Source organism: Agrilus planipennis, unplaced genomic scaffold (assembly GCF_000699045.2).
Source record: "Agrilus planipennis isolate EAB-ADULT unplaced genomic scaffold, Apla_2.0 scaffold4, whole genome shotgun sequence".
Taxonomy (NCBI): domain Eukaryota; kingdom Metazoa; phylum Arthropoda; class Insecta; order Coleoptera; family Buprestidae; genus Agrilus; species Agrilus planipennis.
In genome coordinates this window covers 3,566,569-3,583,224 of record NW_020442463.1, presented here as the reverse complement: position 1 = coordinate 3,583,224, position 16,656 = coordinate 3,566,569, and the positions used below count along the sequence as shown (strand labels likewise).

The following is a 16,656-nucleotide window of genomic DNA, read 5'->3' as shown; positions in this document are numbered from 1 at the left end:
GATTGTGCAATGCACCAGTTACATTCGGAAGACGCATGGATACTGTATTACAAGATTTAATATGCCTACGACATCATTATACTAGGAAGGGACTTCGACGACCACCTCCGAAACGAAACGGAAGTCTTCAAAAAATTGTCAGCCGCAAAATTGAAGCCAAATCCCAAGAAATGCTTCCTGTTTAGAAGAGAAGTGAAATACGTCAATCATGTCATAACAGTGTAAGGAATTATGACCGACTGTAATAAAACGGATACCGTTTGAAGTTGCCCTACCAAAGGATTGTCACAAACTTAAAAGTTTTCTAAGACTGTGCTCCTACTATCAGTGATTCATACGAGGATTTGCCGATATAGCCCGACTACTACACAGACTTATAGAAGATGGAGGTTCATTCCAATGGACAGCCGAATGTCAGAAAGAACATCTAAAGATTACACTCTCACCTAAACTAAGGGAAGAGTTTGTTGTGGGAACAGTGGCTTACCAACAACCATGTCACATTCAATTTCTAACGAAGATATGTACACTTTGGGAAGGAAACCAGACAAACGGTGTATCGATCAGCTGATACAATATTTCCCGCTCCACTACCAACAAAATTTTGGCGAACTGAAAAATAACTTTAAGGAGATTTTCGCCGCTTCAAATAAAGCGTCCCGACTTCAACAAACCATTCGTTTACAAACCGGCGCTTGCATGAAAGGAGCTGCTGCGGTCTTATATCAAGAAGAAGAAAGCGAGCGCTGAAACGTCGTAGCGTACGCAAGCATCAAGTTCAACCCCACGGAACAAGTGAAACGTTGGGCGCTACTGCTTCAGGATTTTACATTCACTGTCGAACATTGCCCCGGGAGATCAAACCAACTCCTGGATGCACTATCCCGACAGCCGGAGTTCAGTGCACGGGATCCCGAAACCACAGATATTTCTTGTCTTCTACCACCCGACCCTGATACGCATGCGAACGTATGCGAACGTTATCATCCCAACCGCCACCCAAATGCAAGTGGCTACCCTGAAAGAAGACATTGGCGAGGCCCAATCAACCGACCCTAACGTGCAACAATTAAAGGAACGTTACATTTTCCTTTAAGATCATCCAGATAGCTGTAGCCCCGACGATCAGGACTTCCTTCAGGACTATCGGGTGAAGGAGAACAAATTGTGGAAAAGAAAGAAAGTCAATTGGTTCATAGCAGTTCCTTATTCAGAGCAAGTGCGTTTCGTACATGAACTTCACGATAAAGCAGGACACCCCGTTATTCAGGAAACCATTCTTCGCATTCGTCGCTACTATGACTGGTCGTCCTTGAATAGGTATGTCTCCGAACACGTTCGTCGCTTTTACATATGCCTGTGAGCCTCATAGAGCATGATGTGTTCTGTTTACTGGTAACGGTAGTCATTCACTACTAAGCTACGGGCTTCGGCCTGCGCAAGATGGAAGATACAACATTGGACTACCTCTGTATACCATCCAAGAGCAAATCTGACCGAGCAAATCAAAAAATTAATGTTGACCTCCGTATGTATTTGCAGCAAGCCGATCACCGAACCTGGGACCAGCATCTGCCCAAAATCCGCTTCGATCGAGAGAATGCGACAACGTTTCGAAGGATCAAAAAACACCCGCGAGAGAGTTGTCAACATCCGACTACATCAGCAGCAGTACCTCCAACATCAAGCTCAAGTTCAATAAGCAGTCCCAAGGTACGAACCTCAGAAACTGGTGTAGTGTAGAGAACCCCATATTTAAAAAGCCCCTGGAGTATATCACGTTGGTTTTGACTTACGTTGGTCTGGACCATACCCCCATTTTCCACATTGGCGGAAATACCTACTGGATTCAAAAGGAGAACAAGTCCATCAAAGTTCACCACAACGACATTCATCCCGCACCAACCTTGGAATAAATTTTGCTCAAGAGGGAGGCGGTTTGTTGTACCTGATCAACTCGTTCGACAGGATAAATACTTTCTTTCGTCATTTTTTCTATTTATACTTCTACTTATCATATCGACTTGTTCTTTTTTTTTAAACCATAGGTTTTCGAGTATGTCAAATCCATTCCTACAATCAACTTGTCCATTTTGCGCCCCTATATATCCGTTATCCTGTATTCGTTACTTCTTTACCAATTTTACTTCACCATCAACCCCTCTTTTTTCCACCCTTTTTTGTTACCGGTTCCAGAGTAAGCAGATATTGTCTGTAACATTCCAGCGACCAACGGCAAGGGAAAGAGATATTCTACCTAACCATCAAAGTTTTCTTTTGTTTTTTTACTATTTAGCTAACTCCGACATTCTGCCCACCAGCGGCAAGGGAAACGGAGCTTTGGCCTCATTGTCCATTTACGTTTCTTTTGTACATATATTTGTTTGTGATCGTTATATATAAACACGTACAACGTCGTATGTGTTTTATTCTTTTGTTGTATGTATGTCGTTGTATCTATTTGTATATATGTGTAAATATTGTAAATAAACTTTGTATGTAAATGTGCGTGTACATTCTCAAGTATGCGTAACAACCCACGGTTCAGCGAACCCTTTATCGTTGATGCCGACGTTAGTAATGTGGGACTTGGTGTGTGTTATCCCAAATACAAGACGGAATAACTTTTCAACCTGAGGGATCCTGGTAAAATAAAGAATTAAACGAAGACCAAAAGAAAGACGAAGGTATTGACCCAATAATGAGATGGAAAAAAAGCTGGAATCTCAAGACCATCGTGGGCATATCTGAGCCATTTAAGTCAGACAACGAAATGTTATTGGTCCCAGTAGACTTACCTTACCTTGGACTACGGCTTGTTGAAAGGAATATGGGAGAATGGAACCAGAAACAGACTATTGTGCTACTTCTGAAGAACAAAGTTTCAGAAGTCTTAGAATTGGACATAGATGTGATGTTGGAGACTGGTGCTGGAAATACCTGACATGCGCAGCTAGTAAGGAATTGAAGACTAGGACTCGAGGACGAATACAGCAGTACAACGTGAGAGTGCGATACAAGCATCCGTCATCCATGAAACAATTGGAAAAACATAGGTCAGCATTTTATTTGGGAAAGAGCTCAGGCTGCCAGAGGACATGATGATTGGCAGGACAAATAGAAGGTCCATAGCACCGTGCCTACGAAGCTGCGATTCAAAAATGTCCGCATGAAGACCAGATACGACCGACGAGCTAACTATGCTGGTTTTAATGAAAACGATAAAAATTGGCTATATGTACAATCCATCAAGACGGAAGGGACGTTTCCCAAAACTACAACAAGCTTGTTATGCTCCACAGACCGTTACTCGACGCATCAACGACGTTGTTTATTGAATTCAGAAGGGACGGGTAAAAATGAAGATCGTCCATCTTGACCACCTTCCTCCCTACAAAGGTGACGTCAATTTTAAGAAGGGGGGAGCAGTGTCACATACATGTAGGTAACCGAACAGACATTCTAGATCTTTTTAAAACAAAGTCCTATAAAAATAATAAATAGATGCCGCGAGGTTAGAACAGTTAGCTGGTACGAGCTCCAGTTACGAGGCGATACAAAGCGAAGGAGAAACAGCGAAGAAGCGACAAAATGTGCAGTATCATTTTCGGGGTAGGTGGTACTCTCAGACAAACAAGGTAGTAGAAGACTCTGCTCCACTACTCTTGCACCTTCCGAGATGGGGCTATTCTCTAGAGTCTAGACCTCTAGGCATTCATCATTTTTGTAATTAAGTTTAAAAAGGCTGTAAATACTGATACGTGATGTAGCAGAAAACGTAATTTTAAAGAGAACGAGCTAATTTCTTTCGACTGTAAATAAGCACCTATAATATGCATAGGTACAACGAAACGAAGTCCAGAATAATATGAAACTCAATACCTATTTCTTATTTAATTTATTTTCGACTTGAAACTGACATCAATGACATTAGCAACGTAAGCTAATAAACTACTTCCTGTCTGAAGTAGATAGAGCAAGTTTTAGATTCTGTAATACGGCTAATAAAAGGTTAATGTGCAACAGGGAGGCTTCTATATACGTAAATTGCGTGTGGGTATGCAGTTGAGCTATTTGCAAGGACTAAATACATTGTATACTATATCTATGTATATGTCGTTGTGTGTGCGAGTGCATATGTGTATGTGTATGTATATGTGTATGTATGTATTGACGTAGGTAGAAGGTAGCAAAATTACATAATAGAAAGGACAACCAAATTACATACGCCAGCAAGCAGTAACGAGTCCTTCACAATGAAACTTCTGAAGCGACAACTTGGATGAGAAGCAATCAATAAAAGGGTTTGTGCAGGATGCAGCTCGGCAACCAGTTATCTAACATATATTATAGAACAGCATTTTCCTTTTGTGTCTGTTGAGCAATAGGAGACGATGCTATCGGAATATCATCTGTGTTGTTTCATCTCGAGAAAATACATACAGAAACAATGAGTTCTTGTAGAAATATTGAAAAACAATTCTTGACATTTCAGAATTGTCTTCTCTATGAGAGTAAAACAAATTTTTCAAAATTGATTCTCATATTCAGAAGCAATTGAAGGTTAAAATGTTTTTTGTTTTACTGAACCAACGCCTCGTATATAGTGCATCAAGCCCAGTGGATAATGTGTGTATGGTGAGTAATTATATACTAAAAATTCCGGGTGGGTATTTTAAAAGGTAACTTTGATATAAGTCCTATTAAAAAAAAGCATAGCATTGACGTTTTATGACAGTATCCAAACGGCAATTTAGTTAGGTACAGCAAAATGTGTCTACAGCTGGGTACCATCTTTAAGAGCTGGGCAAACTCGGTTCTTTCAACTCCCGGGTGTTCCTCGGGTATAGCTAAGGAGCTCCTCGTTGCGCTCCTGCGAGTGCGAGTGAGATGATTCCTTCCTTTTCTTATCCCTTCCATAGGCGAGAGAAGCTTTACTTGCCTACGGGATGGAGGGGCTTGCTATGAGAGTGGAAGGGAGAAGAAAAAGAAAACAATATGGGTCATTATTGCTTACTCTCTCGTACTCGTTGAAGGATATGGAGTGATCCAAACTACGCTCAGGTAGCGACTGCTACGTAGTCAAAGTTTGTCTGGCTCTGATCGTTAGCATTTAAATTGGGCCTAATTACCCTAATCTCTCCGTGATCGAATCATACAAAAAGATAGAAACGGTTACTGACGTTTTAAATGCCTTTCATAATGATAAATTTCAGGAAATATAGAAGAAAAGCGTTGAAATGGTTGCTGACCTTGAACTAAACGAACCCCAAATTCCACATCAATCAAAAGTTCAGGAACGTTTTAATCTGGGTGCGAGGAGCAGCTGATACAACTGAATTTACGACCCCGAAAGATTTTCTTAAAAAATCGTTCTTTAAGATGTTTGCCCAACTTACTTCATCCCTAAGAAGTAAATTCGAAAATGATCCAGCCCGTTTTATTAAATAAACAATTTGCAGTTTTTGCGTTACGCAATTAAAAGCTTTGTGTAATTGATATTGATATTGATATTGTTATGTAACATAATAATAATTTCAACATTTTGCTTTATCCTTTTTATACCTATTCCTTTAAATTACGTAAGGTTAACTACCCATCCAGGCCGAACGTGATCTGCCGGGCCTGGATGAATCTATGTATTTATTATATGTAGGAGTCGAATTTTTATAAGCTTGCATGTGGATCAATTATTCATCAACATACGGCAGGTATTCCCTTTCATACTGCCTTATGTTACAATTTTCCTATACTTTAAATGATGAACTTAATATCCAATGTGTCTAACTTCAGTTGTATTGATCAGATTGCTTAGAAAGGTACATAGTGATGAACACGCAATCTTAAAATAATTTTTAAATTGTATCGAACAAGCGATTTTTCTACCATGTCACAATAAACAAAACTTGTTAAAATTTTAACTATAGTTAAATAATAACTTATTAATATAATCTTCCTGATCTTGAATTCCACTCGCCACTCTCGACTTCTTGACTTTATTGATTCCACTATTTAAACGGCTGCTAATTGACCCACTAACACAGTAGGTAAGTAGGTGCTAGCTTGCAGTTTTAAATTAATAATTTAGATGACCCAAATAATAATTTATGGATACTATATAACAATATGGTACAATATGGGTAATGGCTAATGTCGATTCAAGTCCAGAGTTCCTTACTTTCTCTTCAGGTTCAGAAAAATTAAATTTAACATTTATTTACAGTCAATTTTTTAGTAAATTGTAATTTGGGGCATATAATTTAATTCCACGTTTAAAATACAATGGAAGTGATTGAAGTGAAAATAAATGGGTATATACGTATGTTGGTCTATATATCTCTTCTACCTGTTTGTGGAACAAACCTAAAGCGACAACAAGGGTATATATGAGTAGGTGTACCTTGGTTTAATTATTCGCTATTAGATTTTCGGTTCTATTTTAATCTTTTTAATTATAGCACTTCTTAATAAATTGTCTCTTTAATAATAGCTTTAGATCGAAACATTTTTAAATGGTTTGGTCTCATATTTTTGATCATTTTAATATCATTCTATTTTTATTTATTTAAAAATGATTTTAATCTATTCGGGTCTAAAAGCCGTCGTCGGTTGGAGTTGCTTGGTTCACATCCAGCATCGGAGATCGGATCTTTGAAGAAGCTCGCCTATCGTGCTAACGAAACGTTAGGAAGCAACTCCAACCGACGACAGCTTTTAGACCTAATTCAGAACAGTATCAGTTCACCCACTGGTTGAAAAAGCTTTACCAACTTAATCTATTGTTTGAAATATTTCTGTAAATGAGCCCGATTTCAAAAATTCCCTTCGATCCAAATTGTAGGACTCTATTAAAGTATCTACTAGGCATAATTTAATACGACCACATTAGTATTAATAAAACGAATTTATGCTTACATTACTTATTCTGAAATAGAAAGCTCATGAGGGGTTTGTTTCAAAATAATCAGTGTAGTTTAATTGTGACTAATTTATGCATTTCAAAAGTATCATTCACTCGTCAAATTTTTATAGGATCCTATTTGAAGTGTGCTGCTTGGATCATTTCTCATGAAGGTTAATTACTTTCCAGAGTTATAAAAGGTTGAAGCGTAGAGAAGGCGTATCTTATTTCTTGTGGGTAAAATGAAGCAAACGTCGGCAAACTTTCTCCAAATTGCTATCGCAAGCCGCTTGTTAGCTGAGTTAGCTTCACAATTATTAGGGGATCTAAGTTGCAACCGGTTGTTGAGAGAATTTGGCACATTGCCCGAGTCTTAGAATATTTTAAATGCGAGAAGCTTTTGAATGTATAGTAATGAGAAGATTCAATAAAGAAGAAAGAAATAGTCTCTGTAGCCGCCCATACTTTGCACTCGGAGCAATATTTTAACTTTTTAATTAAAAATATCATAATACTAAAATTGAGTGTAAACTGTAAAAGTCTCAATAAAAAAATTGTATTAAACTGATTTCTGGAAGTGATGCAAAATAACAACAACTGTAAATACGCCATTGATCTTTCTAATTTCTCTGACGGAGTAGTAGAACTTACATGTAGATTCAAATACATCAGAAATTAAATGAACCTATGAAACCTTTCTCAGGTTTGGATTTCCAAAACTGTAGTTTTAAACGTTATTACTTATAAATAAGTAGACAATATACTATCTAAAGTTTCCATGGTGCAAGGCATAAGCATAGTGAAAGAACATGATTAAACACCAATAAATATAATTAATGAGACACTTGGTAACCTTTGTACAATTGACGAAACTCGACATTTTTTATATAGTAGCCTATCATAATCAAGAGTAAGAACGTATTCCGTCGAGTTTTGTCAATAAATTCGTGAAAACGTTACCAAGTGTTTCATTATTATATTTATTTATGTTTAAGTAGATAATACGTTTTTACAGCGAACGTCAAGATATCAACTGTTCACTGTACATACATATGCATATGCATTGTAGCGAGCATAAGTGTGCATGTGCGCCGTATTTGTAAATGTGTGTCTCGTAAAGCAGTTAAACAGTTCAAAGAAAAAATAAACTATCCGGATGTTTCCAGAAAGTTCCCGAAAGTGAACAAAAGAGTATTTAAAGGAAGAGACGATCGCCGAGAGAAGAAGAAATAAATTGACAGTTGCAGAAGTGAATCGAGAAATAAATTGACAGTGATAGCAGTGAAATAAATAGCGCAGTGAATAGTGATATATCAACAGTAAAGTGAGTAAATAGAATAATTGATAACCTAAGTTTAGTAATAATTTAATAGTGTTTTTAAGTTCTTTAATAATTAGTGTAAATAAATAGCTTTTGTCGTTATCAGTCTGAGAAGTTAATTTTGTTAAACCTACGAACATTACAGTATGCAATGGCTATAAGCGACTTTCTTGTAAGATTTGGTTGCTCCTACCTAGGTAAATCTCACGTAGCCACATCATACTAAATATCACCAAAGAGGAGGGAAGGGTCCAAGTCAAAAGAAAAGCAGTTCATGTAATTAATTAATGATTTTTACAATTGAAGCTAATAGGGAATTTGTCTAGTCCTCGTCGCAGCAGCAGGTGTTCTTTGAGTCTAATAAAAATCACTACTATTCGAGAAGCTGTGAACAGTTTTACAACGAAAATTTATTCATTCAAACGGAATCCCTTGTTTTATCTAAACTCGTATCCAAACTTCAGAATTTAATTCAACAAAATTGAAATATAATAAATTCTACATCGGGTGTGGTGCTGAGAACACTGAACAGTGAAACATGCTTTGAGATCAGAGTACTGGAGACTGAAGATCGAAGGAAGCACATGAGTAGGTATACAATACTGAAAGAATACATATAAAATAAAAATACATAGAGAAAAGTTACAACAAAATGAAATGAAAAGATAAAGGAGAAATTTTATAAAGAAAGAAACATGGAAAAATGGCAACAGTAAATTAAAAGATCATCAAAGATAGTCAATTAAGTACAGATTTTGATTATGTGGGAAAATGAACAAAAGAGTGACACAGTTTGCTTTCTTTTAGTTCTAATAAACGCAGTGAGAAGATAAACTTTGAGTCTTTCAGCAGCAAGGAAGAAAGTACAGCAACCTATGAAATTAATAAAACAAAATAAATTGTGAAATTATTATTTCCTTTCAAAAGTAATTCTGCCTACATTGTTATTAACAGCAGACTTAGGCTTACTCAGACCTCTAAAGCACGGGTTATCCCTTGGCTTTCTTCTTTTTTTATTGCTTTTCTGCTTATGCTTCAAGAAAAACCTTCCAGAAGGAGAACACCTGCCTTCAGGACGTCGCGTACCGTAACGTCTTTCGCTTATAGGACGTGGCAGCTAAAGATAAAACGCCTACGTATAACCACCGCAGGACAGTGACAGAGAATGTGGATAGGTTTTTACACTCCTCATCACAAAAACAACAGGCAGAACTGGGAGTCTGTCTGTAAGTGTTGTGTATAATTTAGATTTCAAAATTTTTTTTTGTGTAATTGATGTACTTAACAAGAATTTCTGAGACATAAAGGGCTAGTAAATTACTGTTCACAAATAGTTAGAGTTTATAAGTAGGTATTATTATTAAAACATAATATCCAAGTACAGGCAGTGTGTCGCCCTCTAGTTTGTATTTGCTACTACTGAAGTATTTCATGTGTTAATAAACGTAATAAATGCTCTCATTACTAAAATACTAAAGTTTCATAAAAATATATTGAATAACATCACTATAAATTTGTTTACCTTTTTCAGGTGAAGATTGTTCAAATTTCGTCAACAGAAATATTTAAAATATTCAAACTAGTACAGACCCAGGAACTTGCAGAGGGATAAGTGAATGCTTTGTTCTAAGATGTAATGAGAAGATTCAATAAAGAAGAAAGAAATAGTCTCTGTAGCCGCCCATACTTTGCACTCGGAGCAATATTTTAACTTTTTAATTAAAAATATCATAATACTAAAATTGAGTGTAAACTGTAAAAGTCTCAATAAAAAAATTGTATTAAACTGATTTCTGGAAGTGATGCAAAATAACAACAACTGTAAATACGCCATTGATCTTTCTAATTTCTCTGACGGAGTAGTAGAACTTACATGTAGATTCAAATACATCAGAAATTAAATGAACCTATGAAACCTTTCTCAGGTTTGGATTTCCAAAACTGTAGTTTTAAACGTTATTACTTATAAATAAGTAGACAATATACTATCTAAAGTTTCCATGGTGCAAGGCATAAGCATAGTGAAAGAACATGATTAAACACCAATAAATATAATTAATGAGACACTTGGTAACCTTTGTACAATTGACGAAACTCGACATTTTTTATATAGTAGCCTATCATAATCAAGAGTAAGAACGTATTCCGTCGAGTTTTGTCAATAAATTCGTGAAAACGTTACCAAGTGTTTCATTATTATATTTATTTATGTTTAAGTAGATAATACGTTTTTACAGCGAACGTCAANAGATGCTTTTCAGGAATAAAATGTAACAGAGTGACACTACATGTGTGGACATCTATAAAACTTGAATAAAATAAAATAAAAAGTTAAAAATATTGAAAAGGTAAAAAGCATTTTAATTCACAATTCCATCTATATCATTAATCTACATAAAAATGTACAAATCTCCGTAAGACAGAAGAGGAATTTTCAGACATGTTTAAATTGACTATAAGTATTACAGGGACAAATTTTGAGCCCACTTCAGTATACGTTTATTCTATTTATTGTTGGCATTGAAAAATTCCTAATTAATAAAGAAATCAGAGGAGTGTCCATAAATAATCTATTGAAGGTTATCTTATTAGCCTTTGCTGATAATATAGTTTTCATTTCGATCTCCTTGATATACTTCACAAAAATATCTAGAAAACTATTTTCTATGTAAATAATCTTGAAGTTAATGTGCAAAAAACAAAAATTGTACAATTCCAAAAAGGTGGTCATGTTCATAAAAAAAATTCTTCCCACTGTTGTACAGAAGCAACGAGAATGAATTCGTTAATCCATATTTATACTTGGGATTAGGAGTAAGTATCGTTAATTCAATTGGGAACGTATGCTGTAGTCTCGGATTATTTTCTAACCAAAATCCGAAATGCAATACAATCCATTATTAATCTATTGAGCAAATTGAGAAATTTGAATATAACCACCTATCTCAAATTGTATAAAACACTCGATGTTCTATACGCGACTCTTGGATGGAGCTTGAGATACCTGCAGGAATTGGAGAAAATTCAAAATTTATTTTTGAGAAAGTTGTTCAACTCACCTGGCTATGCAATAAGATATGAGGTAGACATTGCAAGAATAGAGATATATTCATTCAAAAAGTATTAGCTATGCCAGGTTATAAACATCCTAGGATTTGCCTAGATAAAATAAAAGCCTTAAAAAATGTATGATTGCCTTATCTTATTAGACGAATACCCTGATTTTCAAGACGTATAGTTCAGTATAGTCTCAGAAACAAATTGTATAACCCTAAGCATTCCATTGCAACAAAAGAGAGCAGTAACATCAATAAGATTACCTATTAAATATTTTCTGTTCCAGGATAATAATTAATAATCAGAAATAATCCTCGAAATTTTTTTTATGTAAATTTTGCCACTATTTCTTTAAGGAAAGTAATATTTAACACGTCATTCTAACCTGTACCAGTTTTAAAAATGAATTAAACTAGCTATCTGTCTGATTATATAACCTAATTTCCTGAATTTTCTAATATTGAAAATAACATGTATATAAGTTTAAATTGGTGATCTAAATATAAGAAGAACTAGGAAATTGAATGCTTTTATCGGTACTACAATTTCTAAAAGCTTCTCCTATCCATTTGATTTTTACTTGCTTCTTAACCCACTTCACTCTAGATTTTCTCTTACCTAACACATCAAAAGACGAAATAAAAAAAGTCTACTATTAAGTATAATAAAATACCCCATATATTTAATGGCGCCACAAATCTAATACAAGGCTATGTAATTTGTTTTCATCTGGAATCTTTTTCCAAAACTCTTAAATCACATTGAAATGTAAATACTACCCTGTATACATCCCTATAGGTTCGATTGAATCCGAAACACCCTTGATTAGACAGAAATCTTAGATTGATAATTAAAAGTGAATTGTTCAAAAAAAAAATAATCAATCTGATACTTAAAATAATCGATAATTATATTATATTCTATTCGTTACTCAAGAACAAATATTGTTTCCGTTGGGGAATTAGTAACAAATTTAGGAAGACACAAACATAAATAAATTATACTCCAGTCCTATTAGACCGACCAAATAGCGCTTAACCTTATTCTGTAGGTACAGGTTTTATTGCTCTATTATGCATGGGTACAATGTAATTATTGTTAATTTCTTACAAATAGTCGACCTCACCTGTTCTGCAATATAATTAAGTAATTTTGAAGAATAAAAAAAGTTTGGATTCGTAAAATTGTACATCAGTTATTTATATCAATTACTTTGCCTAATGATTTCCCAAAAGTAATAAAATAAAAACTAAACTTACTGTGTATTGATGAAACATTAAAAAAATATAAAAACAAAACAATTCTTCGTTAATTTGCTATTTTATTTTGAGTGGCTGTTGCTGTTTACACTGTGTAAATTACACAGTATGTTTAATGTGATGAATGTAACAGAAATAAGTACGGAGCTTAAAGACACGGCATCATAAAACAAGAACATTAAGTCCCTGAATGTTTATATGTCTGAAAGTTCACCGTTTCCGAGAAAAACTTAGCTGAAAGTACAAGCTAATGGAATTCCGGCCCTGGTAAAGACATGCGACAAGGCAACACCGCATTCAATCAGTTGGTAATTAACAGCATTAGTGTTGCATTTCTTTTGTATTTTTTTGCTCATATATTGTTTGTTATTTGTTAGATTACATTAAGTGTGACTCAAGGTGTTTGTGTTACATTCAAACTGTAGTAGTTGTGTCTTTTTTTAACATTTAAACTTTGTAAGTATTCAGTCAATCGAAGTGCACTTCAATAAACTAATTTAGTAATACAAAAAAAATTATTGGAGTAGAGCAGTATGTCACTGTAGAACAGTTGTTGTTACAATGATGTAGCATGATACTTATTTACGGGTTTGAACCATATCGCCGCTGTAGAGGACGAAATCCTTGATTTTACAGAAGGCAACCCTCAAAATAGTACACGTGAAAGACCAGAAAATGTTAACTCTTGTCATGTTACAGTGTGGCAAATTTTATAGGAACAGGTACTACATCCTTATCATTTGCAGCGAGTGCAAGCCTTGCTTGAAACTAATTTTCAGATGCGAGTCGATTTTTGTGAGTGATTCTTAAGAAAAGTGCTGCAGAACCTACTTTTTCTAATTGGGTGCTGTTTATAGACAAATGTTGCTTCACAACGGACGAAATTTTGAATTTCCACTGTAGTCACTATTGGTGTGACGCAAATCCGCAGTGAATACCACTTAATCCCTGATGCATAACATATACACACAACCCAATCAGAGAATACCCTCTCACCATAACCTAATTCAAACTCATAGTACAAATGAATAAATCAATTAGGGAAAACTTTCCCTCCATTTCCTCACCTAAACGTTTGGAGTATAGCACTTCAAGTAAACCAACGCAAGACAATCACAGAACTCTCTCTCTCCATAATCTAAACGCAAGCCCTAAGGTGATTTAAGATCAAACGTATGAATCCTCCATACCGCAACTTAATGTACGTTACGTAATGATGAGTCCTTTAGCGGACCATAGTCCCCAATACATGCTATTTATAACCTTAGGACACTCAAAGAATATTGACTTTTAAATACGTTCAGAAGTTTAATGATTTTTAATTTAATATATCAATTAAACGACAACCTCCTGAATATAGAAAGCATCGTTATTCGTACCAGTACGATTTTGGTAACTCGGTCTAGTTTTCCTTTTTTTTTAGTTTTTTAGAATTATGACAAAGAAGACACAGGTGAATCAAAAGAATCAAATTTCACCAGAAATTTCAAAATAAACAATAACCTTGTGCGTAATTCGCTACACATCATTTCGTTAGCTCACGATGAACCAATTGACTAGTATTGTCAAATTAAAGACCCTTGTTGCGTTAAAGCTTAATATTTTCAAAAACACAACATTATTTACAAAAACTTAATGTATAAACCTTAACCTACACATAACCCTGTTTATGTGCAGATTTCCCAAAATTATACTCCTTGAATTACAAACCCGATACGAGAGCACCTACTCGTCTTGAAAGAAACAAATGTACTTCTCTTTCTAAAATTCTTTTCGGAAAACTGCCTGCCTCCTCCTTGAACCTTTTTATTATTGCCACTTGTTTTCAAGTTTCGATCTGCCTGCATATAACCCATAATGTCCCAAAGAGAAAGTTAGCAGGTATATTCGCAGTCCTTCTAAATGTATGTAACCTCTGGTTAGTACTGCTACCTTGGGGATAGTTGTTAAGCTTAATATAAATAATCATAGATTTAACTTCATTTTGATTTGGTCAAGTTGACTGTGTTTATGTTATTTTTTAATGTTTTATTTGTGTCAAGAACTCTTGTTTGGTTGAGAAAGAACGTGTAATTTAATTCTTTTATTCAGAATAAAATCACGTATAAAACAATCTTAGAAATTAAATTACAAGATTCCAATAAACAAGAAGATGAACCAGATTTTCGTTCAAGTTGTGAAGAAAGGTGACAAGGATTTTACGATCCAGAATATTTCTACGGATAAAAAAATTTGGTATTTATTACCAAATGAACACAAGGACCTAAAACTCCACACAGTGTTGTCAAGTAAGAAACCTATAATTAACGCAACAACCGCAATTAAAGACATAAACGGTTATAGAACTATAGCTATTAAAATGGATGACGAAATTCGCAACACATATTTTGATGACTCGAATAATGTGTGTTTCAAAGAATTACCCTTAGAAGAATATGTTCCTTTAGCTCCGACGGGGTCTCGGGTTGTTGAACCTTCACAACTAGAATTAGAAGATCGAATTAAACGTTTAGAGCGTCAGCTAAAATTGAACGCTACTCCTGATGGCATAGAATTGCAACAAATCGAAAAAAAATTTGTATTAGAAAAATTCGATAGGAAACAAAACAACCCCACAGAGTGGTTGCATAGATTTGAAGAAGAGTGTAACCGAAACCAGATAATCACGGATAGTCTTAAGATTCAGGCTTTAAATTTTTATTTAATTGGACCAGCAAAAGACTGGTATGATACTATTATAAGGAAAATAGGGCTATTTGCTTCTTGGACAAGTTGGAAGGATTCTTTTTTAAATGTTTTTGTTGATAAGGGTTGGTCCATCGTTAAAAAGGCTTTTAATTTTAAATTTTTAGGCGGGTCTTTAGTTGACTATGCGCTGGCAAAGGAAAAGCTATGTCTTGACGTTGAACCTAACGGCAGCGAAATATCTCGCATTAACCTAATAGTAGTTGGTTTACCTAGTGAGGCTCAAGAGAAGCTTGATAGGGAACTGATTACCTCACTCGATGAACTCTATACAGAACTCCGAAAATTGGAAGGCACATTCCAGAGAAAAAAAACAGAGAACCCTTCCAGACCAAGGTTGAACGATACGCATACAGCTATGTTGAACAAAAGACTTGAGTCCCAGCCGAAAAATGAATCCCAACGGAAACCATGTTCGTTTTGTGCTTCTCTTGGTTTTAAAAATCGATACCATTCGGTAGCTGAATGCCGTACCAAGCAGTCCACTAACGAAAAACTAAAAACAAATATGATAGAAAATTCTCCCGACGTGGAAATACTAAAAATTGATCTTGATAAAAATTTAAACTAAGTGACCGGGCAAAATTAAATCCGTTGATAAAATTGAACGTTGTTCTTAACGACGATTTAAAGGTCAGAGCTATATACGATTCTGGCTCAAACGTTACGCTTATTAACCAACGAATTGCTGATTTGCTAAAGTTGAGATTGATAGAAAATAAGAGTTTATTAAAAACTATCAACGGATGTAATTTTACTTCAGCCCGGGCTATAATAAAACTTCGCATTGGACACATTACTGACTACTTAACAACTTATGTTGTGAAAAACGATAATTTCTCATATGATCTGTTACTAGGTATTGATGCTATTAAGACATTTAAATTAATTCAAAATGAAAATTTGGAAATTTTCCAACGCACTAATAGCAAACAAACCCTTGATTTTCAGGAAGACCGAGCCCCTAGTGCTCAGACAATTTCTGCTGAACAATCAAACTGTAAATATTTTTCTCGATCAAGTTATGATCAGAGTTTCAATTATGATGACGTTTTTAATGATTATGTTGATGTTAATTTCAATGAAAATTTGAATGTAGGTGATTTTAAAGCTGAATTAGACCACATTGATGACAATGGGCACAAACAAATGATTTTGCATCTTATTCACAAATATAGACATATGTTTGCCCAGGATAAATTTGATATTGGGAAAGTTCGATCGAAGGAAGCTGAGATCAAACTGTTAAGAGATGAATACGTCACCTCTCGTCCATATAAGTGTTCAATTCCGGACGACAAAGAAATTAGAACTCAGATAAAAGCACTCTTGCAAGCCGGAATCATTGAAGAGTCAGATTCTCCATTTGCTTC

General features: G+C 35.0%; 2 protein-coding genes across 4 annotated transcripts in view; one reads left to right on the top strand and one right to left on the bottom strand.

Moving 5' to 3' along the window:
* The window catches only part of LOC108745188 (neuromodulin-like), a 94,077-nt gene that overhangs the window by 15,292 nt on the left and 62,129 nt on the right, over positions 1 to 16,656 (bottom strand). The gene's annotated exons all lie outside the window — the stretch shown is intronic.
* On the top strand, positions 14,452 to 16,648 carry LOC112906551. 2 transcript variants are annotated; one of them, XR_003232411.1, is made up of 2 exons: positions 14,452 to 16,283; positions 16,383 to 16,648. XR_003232411.1 is itself a non-coding variant. In XM_025980870.1 (2 exons), exon 2 carries the CDS (start codon positions 14,898 to 14,900, stop codon positions 15,852 to 15,854), a length of 957 nt encoding a protein of 318 aa, XP_025836655.1. In that variant the 5' UTR covers positions 14,452 to 14,826; positions 14,882 to 14,897; the 3' UTR covers positions 15,855 to 16,648. The 2 variants fall into 2 exon arrangements, 1 of the variants encoding a protein (XP_025836655.1); XM_025980870.1 differs by having other exon boundaries at positions 14,452 to 14,826; positions 14,882 to 16,648.